The sequence below is a fragment of the Pelophylax lessonae genome (genome assembly GCF_965119305.1).
Source record: "Pelophylax lessonae genome assembly, chromosome: 7".
NCBI lineage: Eukaryota > Metazoa > Chordata > Amphibia > Anura > Ranidae > Pelophylax > Pelophylax lessonae.
In genome coordinates, this window is record NC_138774.1 from 95551430 (window position 1) to 95576771 (window position 25342).

Below are 25342 nucleotides of genomic sequence, written 5' to 3' on the forward strand. Positions count from 1 at the left end.
CCCCAGATAATGCTAATTACCAGGGTTACCAGAACACATACAGCTGAAATGATTGTCTATGTTTATGAAGATCAAGATCTTTTAGAAGTTGTATAATTTACTCACCATCTCATGTCTATGGATAGCCTTAGTCCAAATCTTATGTCCATTGTGAGTATGTCTGCAGTAGGCCATACAGTGCAAATTTCAGTGCAAACATTTCAATAAAACTGGCCATACACTGACTGAAATTCAGCAGGTCCCAGCTGAATTTTGATCAGTATGTGCTCAGCAGAAGTTGTTTGTCAGACTGACTTCTGTCAAAGGGATATGCTGGAAAACTTTTGTCAGTCGGTGGCTGCAGCCGCTGATTAGTGTATTATAGAGGCAGAAAGCCTGGCTGAACAACTCCCAGAGATGGTATCATGCTGTCCTTCCTTGTTGCTAGTACTTTGCTAAGACACTTCCAGCTGTTACTCATCAGAGGATTGAGCTCTCAAACCCTCGCACAGGTGTGTTTCACTATTTCTTCCATTGCAGCATCGTTGAGCTCAGAGCTACTGCAGTGGCTGGGAGAGAGCAAATTCAAAAGGGTTTGATTAGGCTGGGGGTGTCTTAGAAATGTACTAACAACATTCAGCTGTTTTTCTATAGGTATTTTAACTGTTGGATATACTGATAAGCAGCTGTTGACAGTGGTTGCAGGAATAAAAAACGCTTTATTTCCCCATCAACACAGTCAGGGTTAATGGGGCAAACCCTCCCACTGAGCTCTTATGTTCTCTTGGCGGCTATAGCTGTTGGCAATCATCAGATGAAAAATCTGGCAGGCTGGATGTACGCAAGTTGATCAATTGACCTAATGTGCAGCTCCAGGCACACCTCTCACTCTCCGTAATTATCCTGCCCATACATGATTCAAATCTCGGCCAGTCCCCGCTGAACTGGTGAAGATTTAAACCATCTATGGCTGGCTTTACCTAGGCTGATTTGAATTTCTACTTTTCTAGGTACATTTACCCTAGACCTGCAGCTTTATTTATTTAGAAAATCCTGCAGGTTTTTGCTAAGGCTCTGTTCACATATATGAAAATTGGATTAGTTAAGAACTGCATCCGATTCACATGACATGTGAACCAAACCGGCTTTCAATGGAGCTGGTTCACATATCTGTGGCGTAGCGGGAGTACGAGTTAAATGCAAAATGAAAAAGAAACCTGCGCAAAAATAATAATGAAAAAAAAAAAAGTGTGGGTCCCCTCACCCCCATGCAGCCTGGAAAGCCAGGAAGGAGGGGGGGGACAAGCGAGTGCCCTTCCTCCTCCTGAACCATACCAGGTCACATGCCCACACCATGGGGGGGGGGTTCTGTTGGGCCCCTGACCCCCCCCACCCCAAAGCACCTTGTTGATAAGGACAAGGGCCTCTTCACCACAACCCTGGCCGGTGGTTGTAGGGATCTGCGGACAGGGGGCTTATTGGAATCTGGGGTCCCCCAGATCCCAGACCCCTCTATGTGAAGGAGTATGGGGTACATTGTGCCCTTACTCATTCACCAAAAATAGTGTCAAAAAGAAATAAAAACACAGAAACAGTTTTTGAAAATTCATATATTAAAAAAGACAAAAACAATGTCCCCCAGTGTAGATCAAGCGTCAATCATGATGAGCGCCGCTGCCATACTCATTCACAATAGTGGAGGGGGCGGGATCTGGGGGCTCACTTGTTAACCACTTGCCGACCTCCCGCTGCAGTTTTACTGCGGCAGGCTGGCTTGGCTGCGCGAAACGGCCTAGTGCTACGTCGGTCACGCGAGTGGTGCTGGGGGACAAGTCCTGCCCCCCTAGGCAGCGGGGAAGCCAATGCACAGGGTCGGGCACTCGTGATCGCTCCCCGATGAGAGAGAAGAATGGTCAGCCAATGTAAACACATCTCAATGAAATGATCGCAGAGCTTCTATATAGAATCACAGGTCTCTATGGTCATTTCACAAGCCCACCCCCCCCCCCACAGTTAGAAAACACTCCCCTAGGCTCACACCTAACCCTTTGGTCACCCCTAGGTTAACCCCTTCCCTGCCAGTGTCATTATTACAGTAACAGTACATATTTTTAGCACTGATTACTGTAGTAATGTCACTGGTCCCCCCAAATGTGTCAAAAATGTCAGTTAGGGGTCCGATCTGTCCGCCGCAATGTCACAGTTCTGCTAAAAATCTCAGATCGCCGCCATTACTAGTAAAAAAATATAAAACAAAAGATTGTGGGACTTTATAGGCACGATAGAATGTAAATACCAAAAAGGTTGTATTAAAAAGTTATAATTTATTAACAAATAGAATATACAAAAAAGAAGACAAATGTATCATATTAAAAGCATGAGCAAGCATATGTAACATGTGCAAATTATGGAAACTCAACCATCCAGTCCAAAGTGGATACCCAACGCGTTTCGAGGTCAATCACCTCTTCATCAGGGGTAACTCTGGAAACTTTTCTGTAAGTATTGAAAAATATGTATAACAGTATATAATATATGACATGTAACTATTCATGCAATCTGGCACAAGACTGATACATAGTAACTCAAATAATCATAGAGCAACATATGAAAAGGACATATTTCACTTACATGGTTGGTTTGCACAGCGAATGACAAAGTGCTTGCTAAAAAAAAACAGGAAAAGGTTGAGCCCAGCCGGTGCTGCGTGGTCATGAGGTGAGACCCTTATGGATGATTGTAGCCAGACACAAGGAGTTAATGGACAATGCGCCAACGGATCACTCAGAACAGCTGGAGTCCAATAAGGCTTAGCAGTTCAAACCAGACCGAATCATGCAAAGCTGCAGTGAGACAAGCATAGGAAGCAAACTTGCAATGTATTTTTGCCTCAAATAATTATAGAAATATATGTTGATTCATAAAGAATTGATAATAGATACGTTTGTTGCAGTCTAAGTATTTGATATGTAAAAAAGGGTCTGTACCTGAGTAGAACTAAAGAGCCAGATACTGTAATTGTAACAAAAATAATATATCAAATACTGATAGCATACTGATCGCATTAGTATCCAACTGCTCTTGGAGACCAAAGATCAAAAATAAATCAAAGATCAAAAATACGAAGCAGAATGCAAAATGGATGCAAGATGGGGCGTCCTCTATGAGAGAAGCCCCAAGAATGCAAGGTGTTCCAGAGCAAGTTAACTAAAAGCTGCCAGATGAGATCTCAGAGTCTCTTACCTGAAAGCAATGTATGTAACAGAAGGTCAGAATGGTGTAAGTTGTCCCAATCCCGTCGGTGGACTGTGCAAGTGGCCGCCGCCGGGAGCTGAGTTAAATAGTGTTTGTACAGGTGCAGAACATTTGCATGATTGGTCCATGATTGATGCCAGCCGAGGGCTCCCTGGGCGGTGTGTGCCGAACCAGCCCCCACCACTGACGCATGTTGCCGTCTGACAACATGGGGGCGTGGCCGGCTACTCGCGTCCCACCGGCACGGAAGTGATGCTACCGCTGTGTCATGCGCAGGCGGAGCTATCGGAGGAAGCGCGGTAGACACTTAACAGTGTCAGCAGTAAAGGACCTACACTGCCTAGACGGCGCCCAGGATAGGGACGCCTCTTCCCGTGCCTGGTCGACTGAGTGGAGGGGGACACATAAGCCCATCAACTACCTAAAGAAAGACACAATTAGATCTATCAATAGAAGTTATGCATAGTATTAAATGACTAACAATGATCATTTAAACATTGGGATATATCTAACAGCAAAATAAGAATTCATTAAATGAATGGATGTAAAGACATTTGTTTTTATTAAAAGGGTCCTCATTGTTTGCAGCATCGGTAGAGAACAATCCTACCTGTTTTTTTACAATCAAACAGCTACTGTATTTGGAGGGAAAAAGACAAATAAAACTAAAAGAGAGAAAATGGTGACAAGACTAGATTGCCGGAGGAACCCCAAGGAGGGGGCCGGACAGAACTAATACTATTCTCAGGCCTGTTGCGTCAAGGCAGGCAAAACAAGCAATTGCTTGGGGCCCCGAGCTGGCCTGGGGCCCCAAGACCCAAACTGACATTATCCCAAAAACCCAAAACACAAACGCCGTATTTGCACTGTACTCATTTTTTATTTATATAAAGTGTGGGTTAACTTAAACTGTATGGCTATGCTGTGGTTCCTGTAGGCTTTGCGTGTGTGCGGGGGGGGGAGGGCCTCCATGTCCATTTTGCTTGGGGCCCCCAAATTCCTTCAAACGGCCCTGACTATTCTATCTCTCCATACCTCCCGAGTTAAAACCTTCCAAAAACGGCTTGAAGGAGACTGCCTCATTCAAGCCTGGGGGTTCAGTGGCCTTAACAGAATAAATCCATCTCAGCTCCAGCTGCAGGAGACGCTTGTTCCAGTCTCCGCCCCTGGAGCTGGGATGGATACGATCTACAACAAGAAATTTGGGTTTGGGGAATTTCCCAGCTCGGGATCACAGGTTTGCATACTTTTGATATGTCAGTAAATACGTCTCCACAATTCGAGTTTGGTTTTCCTGACATAAAAACAGCCGCAATCACAAAGTAATAGGTACACTACCCCGTGCATGCGGCAATTTGCAAAGTGTCTAGCTTGAAATTTAGTGCCGTTGGGTAATGTGGGGTTGTTGTATGTATACATATATCTGCAATAATTGCAGGACCCACACATGTACGTCCCTTTTGGATTTACAGGGGTTGAAGTTGAAATGTCCTTTGTACTCGCTCTGAACAAGCCGGTCTCTAAGTGCCAGAGCCCGTCTAAAAGTAAATTGTGGCACCTGTGGCACATGAGGTCCCAACGTTGGGTCTAAGGCCAAAAGGTGCCAGTATTTGGTCACAATCCTACGCAGATCTTGATGTTGCTGAGAGTATCCAGTAATAATTCTCAAAGCGTTATCCATTTTACGTGTTTTGGGAACTAAATGTTCGCTCCTATTGCTGGTTAGAGCCTTTTTGTATGCTCTCTTCAAAAGTTTTTTTAGAATAGCTCCTCAGCAACAGTCTATCACGTAGACTGTTTGCTGCTGCTTGAAAAGTGTTGAGGTCAGTACAATTGCGTCTCAGACGCAGGTACTGGCCAAAGGGGATAGACCGTACTAACGGTTCAGGATGGAAGCTGGAGGCGTGGAGGATGGTGTTGCCCGCAGTGGGCTTGCGGTAGAGGCCACTGCGGAGAACACCATCCTCACACTTGTATATCTCCACATCGAGGAACGTTATTTTAGTAAGATCTGCGTTCATTGTGAAAGTAAGATTGAAATCGTTCTTGTTGAACCTCTCAAGACAATTGTCCAAAAGATCACAAGACAATTTTCCAAAAGATCACTTTTCAAAAAGATCTTGTTCTAGATCATATCCATCCCAGCTCCAGGGGCGGAGACTGGAACAAGCGTCTCCTGCAGCTGGAGCTGAGATGGATTTATTCTCTTAAGGCCACTGAACCCCCAGGCTTGAATGAGGCAGTCTCCTTCAAGCTGTTTTTGGAAGGTTTTAACTTGGGAGGTATGGAGAGGTAGAATAGTATTAGTTCTGTCCGGCCCCCTCCTTGGGGTTCCTCCGGCAATCTAGTCTTGTCACTGTTTTCTCTCTTTTCGTTTTATTTGTCTTTTCCCCCCCAAAAACAGGTAGGATTGTTCTCTACCGATGCTGCAAACAATGAGGATCCTTTTAATAAAAACAAATGTCTTTACATCCATTCATTTAATGAATTCTTATTTTGCTGTTAGATATATCCCAATGTTTAAATGATCATTGTTAGTCATTTAATACTATGCATAATTTCTATTGATAGATCTAATTGTGTCTTTCTGTAGGTAGTTGATGGGCTTATGCATCCCCCTCCACTCGGCCAACCCGGCACGGGAAGAGGCGCCTCTATCCTGGGCGCCATCTAGGCAGCGTAGGTCCTTTACTGCTGACACTTTAAGTGTCTACCGCGCTTCCTCTGATCGCTCCGTCTGCGCATGACGCAGCGGTAGCATCACTTCCGTGCTGGTGGGACGCGAGCAGGCGCCCACGCCCCCATGTTGTCACACGGCAACGTGCGTCAGTGGTGGGGGCTGGTTCGGCACACACCGCCCAGGGAGCCCTCGGCTGGCATCAATCATGGACCAATCATGCAAATGTTCTGGTTTCAGGTAAGAGACTCTGAGATCTCCTCTGGCAGCTTTTAGTTAACTTGCTCTGGAACACCTTGCATTCCTTGGGCTTCTCTCGTAGAGGACGCCCCATCTTGCATCCATTTTGCATTCCGCTTCTTATTTTTGATCTTTGATTTATTTTTGATCTTTGGTCTCCAAGAGCAGTTGGATACTAATGCGATCAGTATGCGATCAGTATTTGATATATTATTTTTGTTACAATTACAGTATCTGGCTCTTTAGTTCTACTCAGGTACAGACCCTTTTTTACATATCAAATACTTAGACTGCAACAAACGTATCTATTATCAATTCTTTATGAATCAACATATATTTCTATAATTATTTGCATGATTCGGTCTGGTTTGAACTGCTAAGCCTTATTGGACTCCAGCTGTTCTGAGTGATCCGTTGGCGCATTGTCCATTAACTCCTTGTGTCTGGCTACAATCATCCATAAGGGTCTCACCTCATGACCACGCAGCACCGGCTGGGCTCAACCTTTTCCTGTTTTTTTTTAGCAAGCACTTTGTCATTCGCTGTGCAAACCAACCATGTAAGTGAAATATGTCCTTTTCATATGTTGCTCTATGATTATTTGAGTTACTATGTATCAGTCTTGTGCCAGATTGCATGAATAGTTACATGTCATATATTATATACTGTTATACATATTTTTCAATACTTACCCCTGATGAAGAGGTGATTGACCTCGAAACGCGTTGGGTATCCACTTTGGACTGGATGGTTGAGTTTCCATAATTTGCACATGTTACATATGCTTGCTCATGCTTTTAATGTGATACATTTGTCTTCTTTTTTGTATATTCTATTTGTTAATAAATTATAACTTTTTAATACAACCTTTTTGGTATTTACATTCTATCGTGCCTATAAAGTCCCACCCCAGGGGAACCACAATCTTTTGTTTTCTATTAAGGGATGTGGCACATTTTCTAGAGGACCACAACAGGAGCACACACAGTAAAAAAATATAAATCAATAAAAATGAAAAATCTTTCCCCTAGTTTGTAGACGCGATAACTTTTGCGCAAACCAATCAAAATACGCTTAATGCGATTTTTTTTTTTTTTTACCAAAAATATTATGTAGCAGAATACACATTGGCCTAAGAGGATGAAAAAAAAATAGATTTTTTAATTTTTTTTTTTGGGGAATGTTATATAGCAGAATGTAAAAAATATTGTTTTTTTTTTTCAGAATTGTCGCTCTTTTTTTGTTTATATCGCAAAAAATAAAAATTGCACAGGTAATCAAATACCACCAAAAGAAAGCTCTATTTGTGGGAAAAAAAGAACATCAATTTTATTTGGGTACAGTGTCGCAAGACCACGCAATTTTCCAGTTAAAATAACGCAGTGCCGAATCACAAAAAATGGCCTGGTCATTAAGGGGGAAAATCCTTCCATTCCAGAACTGGTTAAAGGAGGATTCCATTTTACGATAAGCCCCTGCTGGCAGGCTGTGGGAAGGAGATCGTCCCGATCAACAGGGAGTTAAGGTGCTTTGGGGGGGGGGGGGGCAGAGCCACTCGCCCTAAAGCACCCCCTCATCTTGAGGGCATGTTGTCTGGTTTTTTGTCTTTAATTGTGGCGCATGGTTCCCTTTAAAACCCATACCAGACCCAAAAGGCCTAGTATAGATTTGGGAACCCCCTCCTCCCCCATGCCTTTTTTTTTTTTACAATTTTTTATTGCTTGCAATGCTGGCGGACGACTTCCCGGCCCGCTTCTTAACAACCAGCTATTGTTAAAGACACCAGGGGGCCGCCGGCTTCATAAATTTCCATCTGAACCATATCTAAATCACAGCTGAACCACTGAACATCTGCTTTGGAAATTCGCAGTGGAAATTGAGGGCAAATTTGCACTGGACATGTGTGAATCTAGCCTAAAACATATGTTTTACATGTCATATTGACCTGTATTTACTTATTTGTAAACATAAGAGTAAAAAAAAAACAAATAGTACTCTCTGGTAGCGCAAAATTAATCTATTCACAATCATATATAAGTGCTCTTATCACAAAAAAAAAAAAAAAAAAACTTTTAAAAGGTGCCAGTCAAAGGGATATCAACATAAAGTTCATTCATCCATCCGCAATTTCTTCATATGAAAAATAAATAAGTAAATAAATAACAGTCAGTATTCTTGTTGCAATTACACATATAGTGTGGTGCACTGCATCAAGAATATTAACAGTTACATTTTTTGTTATTTATTTACGTAATTATTTTTCATATGAATACATCACGGATGGATGCACAAACTTTATGTCGATATCCCTTTCACTGGCACCTTTTAAAAGTTTTTTGTGATAAGAGCATTTATATATTGATTGTGAAATGATTAATGTTGCGCTACCAGAGAATATTAGGGTCCTTTCACACGAACGATCCGATCAGATCCGCCTGTCAGTTTTTTTAGGCGGATCTGATCGGATCCTCCATGCATCCCTATGGGGCAGCGGATGTCAGCAGAGACATGTCCGCTGAGACCCGCTGCCATCCGCATCCGATCCTGTCCGTGAAATCCGGATGCATGGAAACCCTATTTTCCATTTGTCCAGGGGATCGGAGCAGATGGGATCGTATGAGAGCGGACAGGTTCTCATCCGATTCCCCCATAGAGGAGAGCGGGGCTCTAACAGCTCTGTCTCTGCACACAGAGCGGAAATGGAGCTGTCACCTGCCTGCTCAGCAGGGATCAGTGTATCGATCCCCCGCTGAGCAGCACGGAGTCCGCCGATGGAGGCGGACTGTGTGAAAGGAGCCTTAATTGTTTTTTTACTCTTATGTTTACAGATTTCTATAAGTTTATGGTGGGAGCATATGAAAAGTTGATACACGCTTCAAAGTGCGGTGTCGTAAGGGGTTGGAATTGTATTTACTTATTGTTTATTAGATTGTTGCAGCACATAAAGCTGTTACTGCACAATGGACAAATTGTTTTATAGCGAACCATAATGTTATGCTATTTCCCCTTTCTCATTATCTCACTTTATCCTTTTTTCCTGTATGTCTGACTCTTAGACACCCCATAATGGTATTCTGTACTGCAACTTTTGTTCCAAATCCAGCTCAGACCTGTGAAAAAGAAAAGAGAATAAAAATCCTGACAGGACCTAATTCATGTGGAAAAAGTGTGTATCTTAAACAGGTAATGGTAACAGGCAATAGTAGGGAAGTAGAAGTGATAAAACATTGGTGATGAAAAAGTCCAAAAGCAAGTTAGTATCTCTGTAAGCCCCGCCAGTTGGTTGTGACTCTTTATCTCATGTATCCCAATGCACCGCTTCTAAAGCGATCCTGTCAACACAGGTTTATTTATAAAAGAAAGCAAGACCTGTAAAAGAAGCCCATCTATTCCTATGTTTCTGCAGGTATTCTATCTGCTCCTGCTGCTGCATGCAATTGTTGCTCCCACCAGCTTGTATATTACTAGATGTAGTACAAGATACAGGGGTAATAGGTATGTGACCTGGAAGGTTCAGATATCTGCAGGCTAGGAAGCAGTGAAGCGGTGTTGCTTCAAGACACATCCAACGAGAAAGGTAAGTATATATATATATATATGATTATTTTACAGGGCTAGCCTTCTTTTACAAATTACACAGCAAATGCACATGTGGCAAATTGTATGATAGTGTTTCCAAATATGACTGACAATTTTGATTAAATCTTAAGAAAATTAATGACCCATTTTCTCTAGTGTTTATTGGGGACCTCATCAAGGAAGGGACACTTTTCTCTATACTATCCCTTGTACTTTTGTGCAATTTAAACAGGGTTTCAGCATTCTGCAGTGACAGTCTGCTAATTATCTGCTTTTTGTGGTGGGCTTTTTATCATCAAGCAAGCAGCTACAGTATATAATAATCACCCTTCTCACTGTTCGCCAGACTGCCTGGGGAGGCCAGACCACAGCTTACCATCCGCTCTTCCTTTTTTGTTTATTGGGAATTTTGCCATGGTTTTATTTAATGGGGGATTAGTCATCCAGTCTAGTCCTGGATGGACAATGTGTATCTTTGACTGTTTTATGGCTTGATTTGGTCTATGCCTTTTAAGGCTAGGTCAGTTTAATATGGTGGCTTTTTAAAGTACTGTATATTGTTAATTTTGGTTACCCCCTGAATAAACACTGTGGTAATTTTAGCCCATTAAAGTTATCATGAGTGTGTGCATTGTTCTGATTATTTATTATGTTATTTAATGCTGCTGTGTACCATCCCATGTGTGCTGATTAAAGGGGAGTTCCGCCCACATTTTCCACTTTTCACCACGCAGCACTACTATACATCCTTAAAATGAAGTGGCATTTTTTTTTTCAGTTCATTTACCCTATTTAGGCATGTATCTAATCACACTTCCTCCTTTAGTGGCCGCGGCGCGGTACGTAATTTCTGGCTTTGCATTGGCTCCTGGGAGATGTGCGTCATCAATCTCAGGAGGCAATGGGCATCGCCGGTGTTCAATAAGATTTCCCTACCCCATCAGATTTCCGGTTGAGATCAGCTGTGGATTCGTCATGCAACAGCTGTAGCCGCGTCACACGTCCTAGACTCCTACTGTGCATACGCAGAATAGGTAGGGAATTTTGATAACCTCATAAGAGGTGAGGCACAAGTCCTACTGCGCATGAGCACCAACGGGTCGGGCAGCGGGATCTCTTATAACAAACATCCATCCGATCTCCATGGCCCACACTGCGCTGACCCGACACTGCGCCGAGCCGACAATCTGATCTCCATGCCCCACACTGCGCCGACCCGACAATGAGACAGTGGGCGTGCGCGTGTGGGTAGGGAATAGGATTGTCCCATTGTCGGCTCGGCGCAGTGTGGACCATGGAGATGGGATGTATGTTTGTTATAAGAGATGCCGCTGCCCGATCCGTTGGTGCGCATGCGCCTGCTCATGCGCAGTAGGACTTGTGCCTCACCTCTTACGATGTTATCAACATTCCCTACCTATTCCGCGCATGCGCAGTAGGACGTGTGACACGGCTACAGCTGGTGCATGACGAACCCGCACCGGAAATGACGTAGGTAGGGAAATCTGATGGGGTAGGGTTTTCTGATAGAACACCGGCTCGTAGCATCGCATTATTTCCAAATCGGAAATGACGCGATTCAAGTCGGCGCTTGGCACCATTTTTAAAAAGGGTAACCAGGCTGTTGTTGCCATTGTTACCCTAGCGTCTTATGCAGAGCGATCGGCGGTGGCTGGAACAGAGCAGAGCAGCATTATCTTTTACAAATTGCGGGCGGGAAGCATCTCGGTTCTGTTTACAGAGCATGGGGGACAGCACATCATTCACTAATGATTGTTACTGTCATTCAGTCCCTATTCTTGCCATTGCATTTTTGGCACTGTGATAGGCGCACTGTGATGGGGGCACTGTACTGGGGGCACCATGATAGGCGCAATGTGATGAGGGCACCATGATAGGCGCAATGTGATGGGGCACTGTGATGGCCACACTTTGATGGGCACAATTTGATGGGGGGCACTGTGATTGGTGCAATGTGATGGGGGCACTGTAATGGGCACAATGTGTTGGGGGCACTGTAATGGGAGTACTGTGATGGGGCACTGTGATGGGCGCAATGTGATGGGGGCAGTGTGATGGGCACATCATGATGGGGGCACTGTGATGGGCACAATGTGATGGACGCAATGTGATGGGGGCACTGTGATGAGAGCACTGTGATGGGGGCACTGGGATGGGTGCAATGTGATGGGGGCACTATGATGGGCACACTGTGATGGACGCACTGTGATGGGGGCACTGGGATGGACGCACTGTGATGGGGGCACTGTGATGGACACAATGTTTTGGGGGCACGGTGATGGACACAACGTGTTGGGGGCACTGTGATGCGCGCAATGTGATGGGGGCACTGTGATGGGCGCAATGTGATGGGGGCACTGTGATGGGCACAGTGTATTGGGGGTACTGTGATGGGCGCAATGTGAGGGTTGCAATGTGATGGGGGGGCACTGTGATGAGGGCACTGTGATGGGGGCACTGTGCTGGGCGCAATGTGATGGGGCACTGTGATGGGGGCACTGTTATGGGGGCATTGTGTTGGGGGCACTATTATGGGGCATTGTGTTTGGGCCACTGTGGTGGGCGCAATATGATGGGGGCACTATGATGGGCGCACTGTGATGGGAGTACTGTGATGGGCACAATATATACAGTATCTCACAAAAGTGAATACACCCCTCACATTTTTATTATATCTTTTCATATGACAACACTAAAGAAATGACACTTTGCTACAAACTAGTGAGTGTACAGCTTGTATAACAGTGTAAATTTACTGTCCCCTCAAAATAACTCAACACACATCCATTAATGTCTAAACCGTTGGCAACAAAATTGAGTACACCCCTAAGTGGAAATCTCCAAATTGGGCCCAAAGTGTCAATATTTTGTGTGGCCACCATTCATTTTTAGCACTGCCTTATCCCTCTTGGGCATGGAGTTCACCAGAGCTTCACAGATTGCCACTGGAGTCTTCTTCCACTCCTCCATGATGAAATCACGGAGCTGGTGGATGTTAGAGACCTTGCGCTTCTCCACCTTTCATTTGTGGATGCCCCACAAATGCTTAATAGGGTTTAGATCTGGAGACATGCTTAGCCAGTCCATCACATTTACCCTCAGCTTCTTTAGCAAGGCAGTAGTCATCTTGGAGGTGTGTTTGGGGTCGTTATCATGTTGGAATACTGCCCTTTGGCCCAGTCTCCGAAGGGAGGGGATCATGATTTGCTTCAGTATATCACGTCATGTTGGCATTCATGGTTCCCTCAATGAACTGTAGCTCCCCATGGCAGGGAGCACTCATGCAGCCCCAGACCATGACACTCCCACCATAATGCTTGACTGTAGGCAAGACACACTTGTCTTTGTACTCCTCACGTGGTTGCTGCCACACACGCTTGACACCATCTGAACCAAATAAGTTTATCTTGGTCTCATCAGACCACAGGACATGGTTCCATTAATCCATGTCCTTAGTCTGCTTGTCTTCAGCAAACTGTTTGCGAGCTTTCTTGTGCATCATCTTTAGAAGAGGCTTCTTTCTGGGAGGACAGCCATGCAGACCAATTTGATGCAGTGTGCAGTGTATGGTCTGAGCACTGGCAGGCTGACCCCCTCCCCCCCCACCCCTTCAACCTCTGCAGCAATGCTGGCAGCACTCATGTCTTTTTCCCAAAGACAACCTCTGGATATGACGCTGAGCACGTGCACTCAACTTCTTTGGTGGATCATGACGAGGCCTGTTTGAGTGGAACCTGCCCTGTTAAACCGTTGTATGGTCTTGGCCCGGGCTGCAGCTTAGTTTCAGGGTCTTGGCAATCCTATAGCCTAGACCATATTTATGTAGAGCAACAATTCTTTTTTTCCGATCCTCAGAGAGTTCTTTGCCATGAGGTGCCATGTTGAACTTCCAGTGACCAGTATGAGAGAGTGAGAGTGATGACACCAAATTTAACACACCTGCTCCCATTCACACCTGAGACCTTGTAACACTAACGAGTCACATTACACCAGGGAAGAAAAATGGCTGATTGGGCCCAATTTAGACTTTTTTTTACTTAGGGGTGTACCCACTTTTGTTGCCTGTGGTTAATGGCTGTGTGTTGAGTTATTTTGAGGGGACAGCAAATTTACACTGTTATACAAGCTGTACACTCACTACTTTACATTGTAGCAAAGTGTAATTTCTTCAGTGTTGTCACCTGAATAGATATATTTACAAAAATGTGAGGGGTGTACTCACTTTTGTGAGATACTGTGTGTGTGTATATATATATATATATATATATATATATATATATATATATATATATATATATATATATATATTAGATACTGTGTATATATATATATTATTTATTTCAGGTACTTATATAGCGCTGTCAATTTACGCAGCGCTTTACATATACATTACACATCAGTCCCTGCCCTCAAGGAGCGTACATTCTAAGGTCCCTAACTCACATTCATACATAGTAGGGCCAATTTTATACAGGATCCAATTAACCTACCAGCATGTCTTTGGAGTGTGGGAGGAAACCCACGCAGGCACAGGGAGAGAACATGCAAACTCCAGGCAGGTAGTGTCATGGTTGGCATTCGAACCAGCGACCCGCTTGCTGCTAGGTGCTAACCACTACACCACTATCTATCTATCTATCTATCTATCTATCTATCTATCTATCTATCTATCTATCTATCTATCTATCTATCTATCTATCTATCTATCTATCTATCTATCTATCTATCTATCTATCTATCTATCTATCTATCTATCTATCTATCTATCTATCCATCCATTTATATCAAAATTATATATAAATACTGTATATACTGAACAAAATTATAAACGCAACACTTGTTTTTGCCCCCATTTTTCATGAGCTGAACTCAAAGATCTAAGAAAACCGGGATTCATCCGTTAAGAGAACACCTCTCTAAAGTGCCAGACGCCATAGAATGTGAGCATTTGCACACTCAAGTCGGTTACGACGACGAACTGCAGTCTGGTTGAGACCCCGATGAGGACGACGAGCATGCAGATGAGCTTCCCTGAGACGGTTTCTGACAGTTTGTGCAGAAATTCTTTGGTTATTCCAACCGATTGTTGCAGCAGTGGTCCGGGTGTCTGGTCTCAGATGATCTTGGAGGTGAAGATGCTGGATGTGGAGGTCCTTTGCTGGTGTGGTTACATGTGATCTGCGGTTGTGAGGCCGGTTGGATGTACTGCCAAAATCTCTGAAACGCCTTTGGAGATGGCTTATGGTAGAGAAATGAACATTCAATCTATGGAGTGTAGCAGGTTTTCCAGGAATTGGGCCTGATGTGGGTCTGCCATGGTTACCGGTGACACCTTCAGCCCATTTAAGCTGAATACCCAAGTGTGAGATTTGAGTCAAAGACCAGTTCGGCATCTTTGGTTTGTTTTGTTTATTTTATATTGGGGATGGGAGAAGGGAATGAGTGGGATACTCCTCTGGCTCAACTAGGTACAATTGGGACACTTTGTAGAAAAAATGCCAGTTAGCGCTATTTTGACGCCAGCTGGATGCCGACTAACGCTTACTGGCGCTTAAAAATACTGTTTTGCTGAACTGTAGTAGAACTTGGCTTCAACTCCTTGGTTAACTTCAAAAAGATCCCGGACTGTAGTGAGACTTGACTCTTGACACTCTGGTTAGCTCAAAAGTCCTGTGAACAGCTCCCTCCAGCCCTTCACATACTGAGGTAGCTCTTTGTAACTGCTTGTCCTGCTGCAACTCTCAACTCTGTACACCGCACGCTGTACACTTTAATTCTTCAGGGCCCAACCGCTGGTGCCCTCTTTAAACTTCAGGGTCCTCTCACTAGGCACCCCCTCTGAACTTCAGCGTCAACACCGGCACCCCTTTACCGCTAGCTAGCTTCTGGATCCCTTGGACCTTCACCGGAGTGGTCTCCTCTCAGCTAGGCAGACCCCCAGGGGCAGTTACAGTACTCATGAACTGGGAATTCTTTCCTGGAACTAGACCCCTCTACTCTGCTGGTCCTCGGCACACCGGATCCTCTCTGCAGCTCAGCTCAGCTCTTTCTGTCTCCTCAGGGCAGCCGTCTGGGACACCCGATCCTTCTGACAAGTGGATCGATAGCCGTACTCTCCCTCCCGGGACTCTGCTTCCCGCCAAAGACGCTGCGTCATGCGCTCCCCTCAAACTTATACCCACTCCCAGAATCCTTTGCGGTAGAATCTGCCTTTCTGGGGTAGATACAGGCCTGAATGTGCCACTGATTGGGTTTCCTCCACTGCCCAATGAGAGCCCTCTTATGGAGCCAGTGGGTAGACTCCCCAGCCTCAGTAGCCACACCTGGGAGACATGACAGCCCTGCTGTTAGGCAGCCAAGGCCTACTATACTTTGCCTAGCACCTACCTCGTAGGGTGCTACATGGACAACAGCTCTGGTGGGGATTCCTGCAGTCAGCATGCCAATTGCACGCTCCCTCAAAACTTGCGACATCTATGGGATTGTGCTGTGTGATAAAACTGAACATTTTTTAGGCTGGCCATACATGTGTTCAATTTTCTTGTACAATTTTCTGTTAGATTTACCACAAACCACATAATATGAGATCAAAGCTAAACAACACTTTTACTTGTATCCAATTAGGTAGGCCTTTGTACTACATAGTTGAAGGTAAATTTCAAGAAAATTGTAAGAAAATAGTATAATGTATGGCCAGCCTTATTGCCCGTACACACGAGCTGAAAATCAGACGAAAAATACCGCTTTCGAAAGATCGTACTAAATCGGTTCGTTAGTACACAGCTTACGAGAGGCGATCACGACAGTTCGTCCGATATTATCCAAATATGCAAGTGAAAAAATGTTGATCGTATAATAACACATCGTACGATATTCGTATTATTAATATGTTGTTCATACGAAAAAAAATGGAGAGCAGTAGATAGCGCATGAGCGGAAACGGAAGAACGGCCCAGAAGAAAAACCAGGGAAAGAAGAAAAATAGGTAAATCACAAAATTACATTTTATAGGAGTAAGTTATTATGTTTTGTGTTCTTTGAAAAGCAATCCAATTGTTAAACACTAAAAAGTTTATAGATGGTAATTTTTGCAAGAAATAAAATAAAAATGACAAAAAAAATAATATGCAAAAATGATATGGCTAGAGGGGTCACACGCACATTACATCATTTCCCCTCACACGCTACAGCGTGGTTACGCATACAGGAAGCTTTTGGAGCATCGTACGAGACAATTCGAATTGTAAGTAACCTCTCCCATTTGCGATATAATTGAGAGTGTACTAGCAACCAAGCAAAAACGGACGAAAAGTCGTCCGATTTTCGGAACGTGTGTTTGGGCCATTAGAGTGCCCTTTTATTGTGGCCAGCCTAAGGCACACCTGTGCAATAATCATACTGTCTAATCAGCATCTTGATATGCCACACCTGTGAGGTGGATGGATTATCTCGGCAAAAGAGAAGTGCTCACTAACACAGATTTGACAGATTTGTTAGCAATATTTGAAAGAAATAGGCCTTTTGTTTACATAGAAAAAGTCTTAAATCTTTGAGCTCAGCTCATAAAAAATGGGGGCAAAAACAAGTGTTGCGTTTATAATTTTGTTTAGTATATATATATATATATATGTGTGTGTGTGTGTGTGTGTGTGTGTGTGTGTGTGTATATATATATATATATATATATATATATATATATACACACACTGATATATAGTTAGTTATATATATATATATATATATACAGAAGCAATGCATAATAATTAAAATTATAAGTAAAGTTTTAAAAAATAATAAAAATCACATTCTGTGATTTCCTTGTGTTTTGCATTATTTTTGGAAAGGATCTTACCTAAATCAGTAAAGTTTTGCATGTGTTGGTTTCCACTAGTAGACAACTGCTTTTTTACTTCCTGGTTCCTGGAGGAAGAGAAGAGGTTTCCATAGCAAAGTGGAGGCAACTTCCTCTGATGCCGCCGTCGCTATGAAAACCCGACCCACAAGCTATTGAGCCATTCGCACCGCGCCTAGTGCGAGATTGGCAGGTGCATGCTGGGTAGCCAGCATGCATGGAATCCAAAAAGAGGGACACCGCAGCTTCAGATGCCCACACTGGAGATGGCCGCTGTATGCAAGAACTACACAAAGTAAGAAAAAGGATGCTGCACAAATACAATACTGGGGATAGTTTACAGCATAATTTTATTACACTGCACAAGGCATGACTATTATAGGGGTATTTTTTTATTGTAAAACATACATTTTGGCTGGAAAAAAAAGCTTTAAAGCGGTTGTAAACCCTATTAAAAAAAAAAAAAAAAAAACCTGCAAGACAAAGGCATAATGAGCTAGTATGCATCGCATACTAGCCCGTTATGTTTAACTTACCTTAAAACGAAGCCCCGACACGGACCCCCGGACATCGATGCGGGCGCTGCCATGATCCCTCGTCGTCTCTTCCGGGTTCGGCGGCTCCGGCGTGCTGATTGGCCGAAAGAGACGGCTCCAGCGCGCTGATTGGCCGGAGCCGCGATGACGTCACTCCCGCGCATGCGCGCGGGAGTTATTTTTCCGGCAAGCTCCCGGCAAGTTAATTGAAGGTCCCCCCGGACCTTCAGAGCGCATGCGCCGCTCGCGCGAGCGGCTGCATGCACTGTAAATATCTCCTAAACCGTGCCGGTTTAGGAGATATTATTTGTACCTACAGGTAAGCCTTATTATAGGCTTACCTGTAGGTAAAAGTGTCAAAAAGCGGGATACAACCGCTTTAAGTTGGATAAATTATAGTATTGTGCAATATTTGTTTCATGGTATATACAAATCTTAGCACATGTAATCATTTTTTTAAATAATTTTCAATCCTATATTTACAGTTAGTTCAAAGAAGTTATAATCAAAGAGATTAGAAAATCAGATCAGAAAATGTTTATTTGTTTTAGTGCTGAATGCTTGGAAAATATTTACATACATACTTACACTGAAAAAAAAATGCCAGGGTAATATGTGTGTGGCCAACAGGAGATAAATGACACGGAATTATTGGTCTGTAGTGGTGGAATTTTTTGCCTTTTCTTGTCAGAAAATCTTTTTTTATGTCTGCTTTTCAATCTTCAGATAATTAAAGCATCCTATATGTAGCACCCTCCTAGTTAGTTGCTAGTGAGAGAGTATAGTTTTTGGCTCTGTCTGCCTATCAGAGGAGCAGCAGGCAAATCTATATTGCTTTCTGCCTACCAGAGAGCAGGATCTGTGAGTTAGGTCTGCTCAGCATGCTCAGTGTGTGATTCATTGGGTCTAGATAGTGTTTCGCACTGGTCCAATAGAGAGGCATGTTAGAAGGTGGGTGGAAACCTGACTAATGGGTGCACAGGCTTTGATACAGTCCCAGTGATTGATAGAGACCGGCTGTCTCGGTGCATTATGAGATATTGTATAAAAGCCATGCGCTGCGGGGTCTGTGGCTAGAGAGCAGAGTCCCAGAAGGAGGGTGGCGGCTGCCTCTTCCTCTGTAGCAGTGGCACGTGGCATTAGGAGGTCATCCTGAGGGCCAGAGGAATGGAGCTGAACCCAGAGGTCCAGGAGCTGACTGAGTTAGGGGAGACACTGGAGACCCTATAAAAACAGGATTATGAGTACAGGGGATGGTGTTAAGGGGCCTGACCACCCCAAAAGTAGAATAGTCAGTTGACGGGTGTCAGCAGTCCAGAAAGGGGATACTAAGCAGAGTGTCCTGAACAGAAATGTAGTTCACCAAGTCTTCTGTCAAGAGACTTCAACCCAAATCTACCTAAGTGGCAAGGTGGATCAGCAGCCTGGCTGCATCATCAGATAGGAGTCCTGACAACTTGTGAATAGTTAATTTGGAATATCCCACTATTCCCTTCTCCCATCCCCATTTAAAATAAATCGCCAAAAACAACTACATACCTCTGGACTGATCGGTGACTGAGCCAAGTATTAAAGTGTTAAATTGCGAATAACAGTGTTGCTAACGGTAACCCAGGGGGACCCAAAAGTGTGTTATCCAGCAGTCCCCAAGGGGGCAGTGCTACATATACAATGCTGATTTACGTTTCCAGTTTCTTAAAGCATTGTTCTCTAACATTGTCTAGTTCCAGCATTTTGTAAATATAATGTTTTTATTTCTTGTTTAAGTACTTTTTTATACAATTTATAGAATTTTAAATCTTGCTGAATGTCTGCTTGCTGGTAGCGTGTCACCTCTTACCGTATCCCCCTCTCTTCACTTTCTTAGGTTGGCCTTATTGTCTTTATGGCTATGATTGGGAGCTACGTACCTGCCTCGTATGCCGAGATTGGGCCCATCGATGGGATCTTTACACGCTTACAAACACGGGAATCTGTATCACTTGGCTTGTCTACTTTTATGATTGATTTAAATCAGGTATGGATTTCTTGTGCATGAGAAACCTCCGATAAAAGGTGCCTTCCTCTAACTACTCCTGGGCTGCGCACATTTTTAAGGTCAATGAGGACACACACACGTTACTCAAAAAAAACCTTTTTTTTTTTGTGTGTGTGTTGGTCTTTGTGTATGTTTCACATTGAGGTAAACAAACCACAGCAAGCACAGAAGCAGATTCTTGCTTCCATGGTCAGCTTGTGCCCATTGGCTTGTGGTTCAGAGGTTCAGGACCCATGCCGATGCACAGTGTGCCTGTATCTTCCACAGTCGTTTTTCCCAGCCCTGCTTTGTAGATTGGCAGGGGCTCCAGCCGAAGCCTCACTGTCAAACCACAGGTGTTCATAGTCTTACATAGTCTTATATAGTTATTCTGGTTGATTAAAGACAAGTCCACCTAGTTCAACCAATAAAAGGGAGGTGTAGACTTCTGGAACACAGCATTCTCAGATGTGGAGTGTAGTTCCCAAACAATGTAATTCAATGTAATAAGGTACCCTCCCCCACTATCCTGAAGAGCTAAAAGTGATCTGTGAGGTCATGTGTACATTAGTTTTAATATCCTGTGCTTTTTTTGAGACTAGAAAACTGCAAGCTCATGTTTCTCTATCGCTCATTGACAGACGTAGTCTTCTTGATTCTCAAGAGCTGGGTTATGTTGTCTCCGCAGGAGTAGGACTAGGCAGAAAGACAAAACGTTCTGGCTCCACCTTAGGGGCAGTCCCTGAGGGTATATCCTCCCTCTCTCTGCTACAGGGAATCAGTTTTTTTCTGTCTAGTCAGGAGTAAGGACCTAAGTTCCTTGCTGGGATCTTTTGGTCCTGGCAAGACTTTTTTTCTTTAAGAAAAAGACATTTTTTAGGTAGTTTTCTCCAGTGTTTTTTTCCTGTGAGATCTTCAAGCAAAAATGCCGGACTGGGCGACACTTGTGGTCACCCCAGCCGGCCTACGAGCGCGCGCAGACCATGGCATTGCGCTTGGTCGGCCGCGACATATTCAAGTAAGTATGCGGGGCCGGGCGACGGGCTGGATGTTGAGATCCAGTGGTCACCCCGGTTTCTGCCTACGAGCGCGTGCAGACCAGAGCTCCGCGCTGGGTCGGCCGCGACGGAGTCCCAGTGAAGGGACTGACTTTGCGAGTTAAAAGTCTCGCTTGGACGCCAGGTACCAGAGAGTCGAGGCGTCCGGAGTGGTCCACAAACCCCCACCCCGGTGGAGAGGGTATTGTGAAGAGAGGGTGCCTGTCGGTTCGGTATGGTGAGTAAACGTTCCCTTTTTTCCTCGTTATGAGGCAGTATGTATTATGGGCCCCTCCATATATGGTCAGTATATATCTGATACTTACAAGTCCCCCTTGTAATACAGCATGTGTTTGTGGGAAGTGGACTTGGTTTAAGAGCTAACACTCTACCCAGCAGACTGTAACATTACAGCAGACATAGGAGGTATAATCCTACCTTATGTGTAGTGTATCTTCTGTAGATCCATATATCGCCTCTTAGCAGAGATGCAGGTGGATGTGCTGGGAAAACGATTTCGGCGGTCCGCCGCCATTTTGCCGTAGACCGAATGCATGTATGTCCTCAGGTCACGCCGGCCGCCAAGTTTTTGGAGTCTTATGTCTCTTCTATGGGGGCGGCCATGTTTTGTGAGCCCAGCTACCTCGTGGAGAGCTGGGAACGCCGGAAGGCGTACACAGGGGGCGGAGCCACGCCTTCTACCCGGGAAAAAGCAAACAGCTCCTTCCAGTCTGTGTAAGACAGACGCTGACTGCAGTTGGTTGGAAACTGCACTGCATCGGTTGGTGAGCCTTGGGGGTCCCTCTCTCTCTCTGTGGGATCGAGAAGCAGGTACTCTGAGGGGCGCTATTGCGCTAGGGGGAGACACACAAAAAAAAAAAAAAAAAGTTTTTTTGTTTTGCTGGCAAAGGTGTCCTGTATTAACATGGACCCTGCCACTCATGTATCTCCTCCGGATCCCCTCGAGGGGTCTGCGGGATCCTCCAGCACCCCATTGACAATTGAATCATTGTCAGCTATTATGGAAACTTTTGTGTCCCGGGTGGAAGTGGCTTGTCAGGGACAGGGCGCAAGAAAGCGACCCCCGCCTAACCCCTTATTATCTGAAACCTCGGACTCAGACTCTGAGCCTATTTCTGCAGTTGCAGGTCCTGTCTCTTCAGACAGTGAGGAGGATGTTTCGGCATCCGCCATAGCCCGAGAGGAAGCGTTGGTAAACGCACTCATTGTATCTGTTCAAGAAACATTAAGATTACAGGGTATTCCATCAGAAATAGCTGAAACTGAAATCCCTTTTGGGACTAAAAAACGCATCAAAGTGGCGAAGGTTTTTCCATTGCCCAAATGTTTTGGCAATCCAATCGAAGAAGAATGGCGTCTGCCAAAACGCACTTTTACTATTTCTAAACGCATTGACAGGCGTTATCCGTTTGAGGAAACCCTTATTAAGAAATGGACAGAACCACCTGTGGTGGATTCACCAATTGCTAGATTGAATAAAGCCACGGTTATTCCTTTAGAAGACGCTCCGTCTTTTAAAGATCCAGTGGATCGCAAGATAGAAGCTATGTCTCGCACCATGTTTTCCTTGATTGGATCAGCTTTCAGACCTATAATAGCTATTGGTCTGGTTTCGCAGGCTGTAACTGAATGGACCAAGTGGTTACGCCGGGACTTAGAAGAGGTCCCTCAGGCGGTATCAGATTTGTTGGAACAAATGATACAGGGGTTACAGTTTGTGTGTGATGCGGCGTTAGACGCCACTCCATTATTGGCGCGAGCATCAGTCTCAGCAGTGGTTCTCAGGCGTACACTGTGGCTAAAAGGTTAGTTAGCCGACCAAGGTTCCAAAAAAGCTTTGGCTAATATCCCCTTTTCAGGAGAGCGTCTATTTGGAGCCAACTTAGATGAGATCATTAAAGATCTCACGGGTGGAAAGAGCACCTTTTTACTGCAAAATTTTAAAGGTAGAGGAACTCGTCAAAGACGAGGGCCTTCTTTTTCTGCTCACAAGAGGTTTTTTCGTCCCGCGGGTGAAAAAACTAAGTCCTCCAAAGCTCCTGCAGGAGGCGTCAGGGGTCGTTGGTCGGGCAAGCAAAAGCCCGCCCCCTCCAGACCTGAAGATAAACCATCCAAAGCCTGAAGGTGCGCCCCCACCCATAACTGGGGTGGGGGGACGTCTTCGCCGGTTCCCGGATCCATGGCTTTCCAGAATCCCGGACAAATGGGTTTGCGAAGTCATAAGGTCAGGGTACAAGATCGAGTTTCGATCTCTCCCACCGGCGCGATTCTTCCCTTCCAATATCCGACTATCCGCAGATCGTTTAGAAGATCTGCGGAGAGCAGTCACAGATTTACTACAACAAGGAGTGGTAGTCCACGTTCCTTGGACAGAACGGTTTCAAGGGTTTTATTCAAACCTGTTTACAATACCCAGGAAAGAGGGCAAAGTGCGTCCAATTCTGGACTTAAGAGCACTCAATTCTTTCGTCAACATAAGAAGATTCAGAATGGAGTCCATTCGCACGGTAGCAGCCTTCCTGCATCCAGGGGATGTCCTAGCGTCCATAGACATCAAGGACGCCTATCTTCACATTCCCATTTTCGCAGGACATCAGCGTTTTCTACGCTTTTCCGTAGAGGAGAACCACTATCAGTTTGTGGCGTTACCTTTCGGTCTCGCCACGGCTCCGCGGGTCTTCACAAAGGTGTTGGCCCCAATGTTGGCACTTCTGCGCCAAAGAGGTATATCGATTCTAGGTTACCTAGACGATCTTCTGCTTCATGCAGAGTCTCCTCAGACCTTGCTACAAAACATAGAAATTACTATGATTTCTTTACAGGAATTCGGGTGGCTGGTGAACCAGCAAAAGTCATTTCTGGTTCCCACCCAGAGGCTCGAATATCTGGGTCTAATTCTAGACACAGTCAGGACGAGAGTTTTTCTTCCGGTAGGGAAACTCCGAAAGATTCAATCAGCAGTCCAGTTGTTACTGTCCAACAGCTGGTCTTCCCTTCGGACTTGCATGAGGGTTCTGGGGTTGATGGTGGCTTCGTTCGAAGCAGTCCCATTTGCCCAGTCCCATACCCGAATTCTTCAGCAAGAGATTCTTCTCAGATGGAATCGGAATCCGGAATCCCTGGACAATCAGATCCGATTGAGCAAACAGACCAGAGAGTCTCTGGTCTGGTGGCTTCGGTCTCCGATGCTCAGTCAGGGAAAGTCATTTCTGCCAATATATTGGACGATAGTGACCACGGATGCCAGTCTATCCGGATGGGGAGGAATTCTCGGTCAGTTATCTGTCCAGGGACTTTGGTCCCCGGAAGAATCCAGGTTACCGATAAATGTATTGGAACTGAGAGCGATCAGACTTTGTCTGATTCACTGGACCGAGCAGCTCCAGGGCAGCCCGGTTCGGATCCAGTCGGACAATGCCACGGCCGTGGCTTATGTCAATCACCAGGGGGGCACCAAGAGTGTCCGAGCGGCCAAAGAAGTGGCTTGCATTCTTCGCTGGGCGGAACGATTTGTTCCAGCAATCTCTGCGGTGTTCATTCCGGGGGTGGAGAATTGGCAGGCAGATTATCTCAGCCGTCAGACCCTGGATCAGGGGGAATGGTCCCTCCATCCAGACGTTTTCCACCAGTTGTGCCTACGATGGGGCACCCCGGATGTGGATCTGTTGGCATCACGATTCAACAGGAAAGTTCAGAGATTCGTGGCTCGCTCCCGCGATCCTCTAGCAGAAACCGCAGACGCACTGATCGCCCCGTGGGGGCAATACCAGCTAATATATGCCTTCCCTCCTCTCGCATTACTGCCAAGACTTCTTCGCAGGATAGAGGAGGAAGGAATCCCAGTAATCCTGGTAGCTCCGGACTGGCCTCGTCGAGCTTGGTACGCCGACATGGTCAGACTGGTGGCGGACGTCCCGTGGAGACTTCCTCTCAGGGAGGATCTACTGTCTCAGGGACCGATCTTCCATCCTGCTTTACGATCGCTGGCTTTAACGGCCTGGCTATTGAGACCCAGGTGCTGAAGGACAAAGGTTTGTCAGCTTCAGTTATTCCTACTCTAGTTGAAGCAAGGAAAGCGACTTCCAGAAAGATTTATCATCGCACATGGAAGTCCTACATTGCATGGTG

General features: G+C 45.0%; 1 protein-coding gene across 1 annotated transcript in view; it reads left to right on the top strand.

The window, feature by feature from the left end:
• MSH5 (mutS homolog 5) overlaps positions 1-25342 on the top strand; it is a 257259-nt gene that overhangs the window by 190512 nt on the left and 41405 nt on the right. The window contains exons 17-18 of the mRNA XM_082264441.1: positions 9208-9334; positions 20007-20156. Of these exons, the coding sequence (XP_082120567.1) occupies positions 9208-9334; positions 20007-20156 (277 nt within the window). The remainder of the gene's footprint in view (positions 1-9207; positions 9335-20006; positions 20157-25342) is intronic.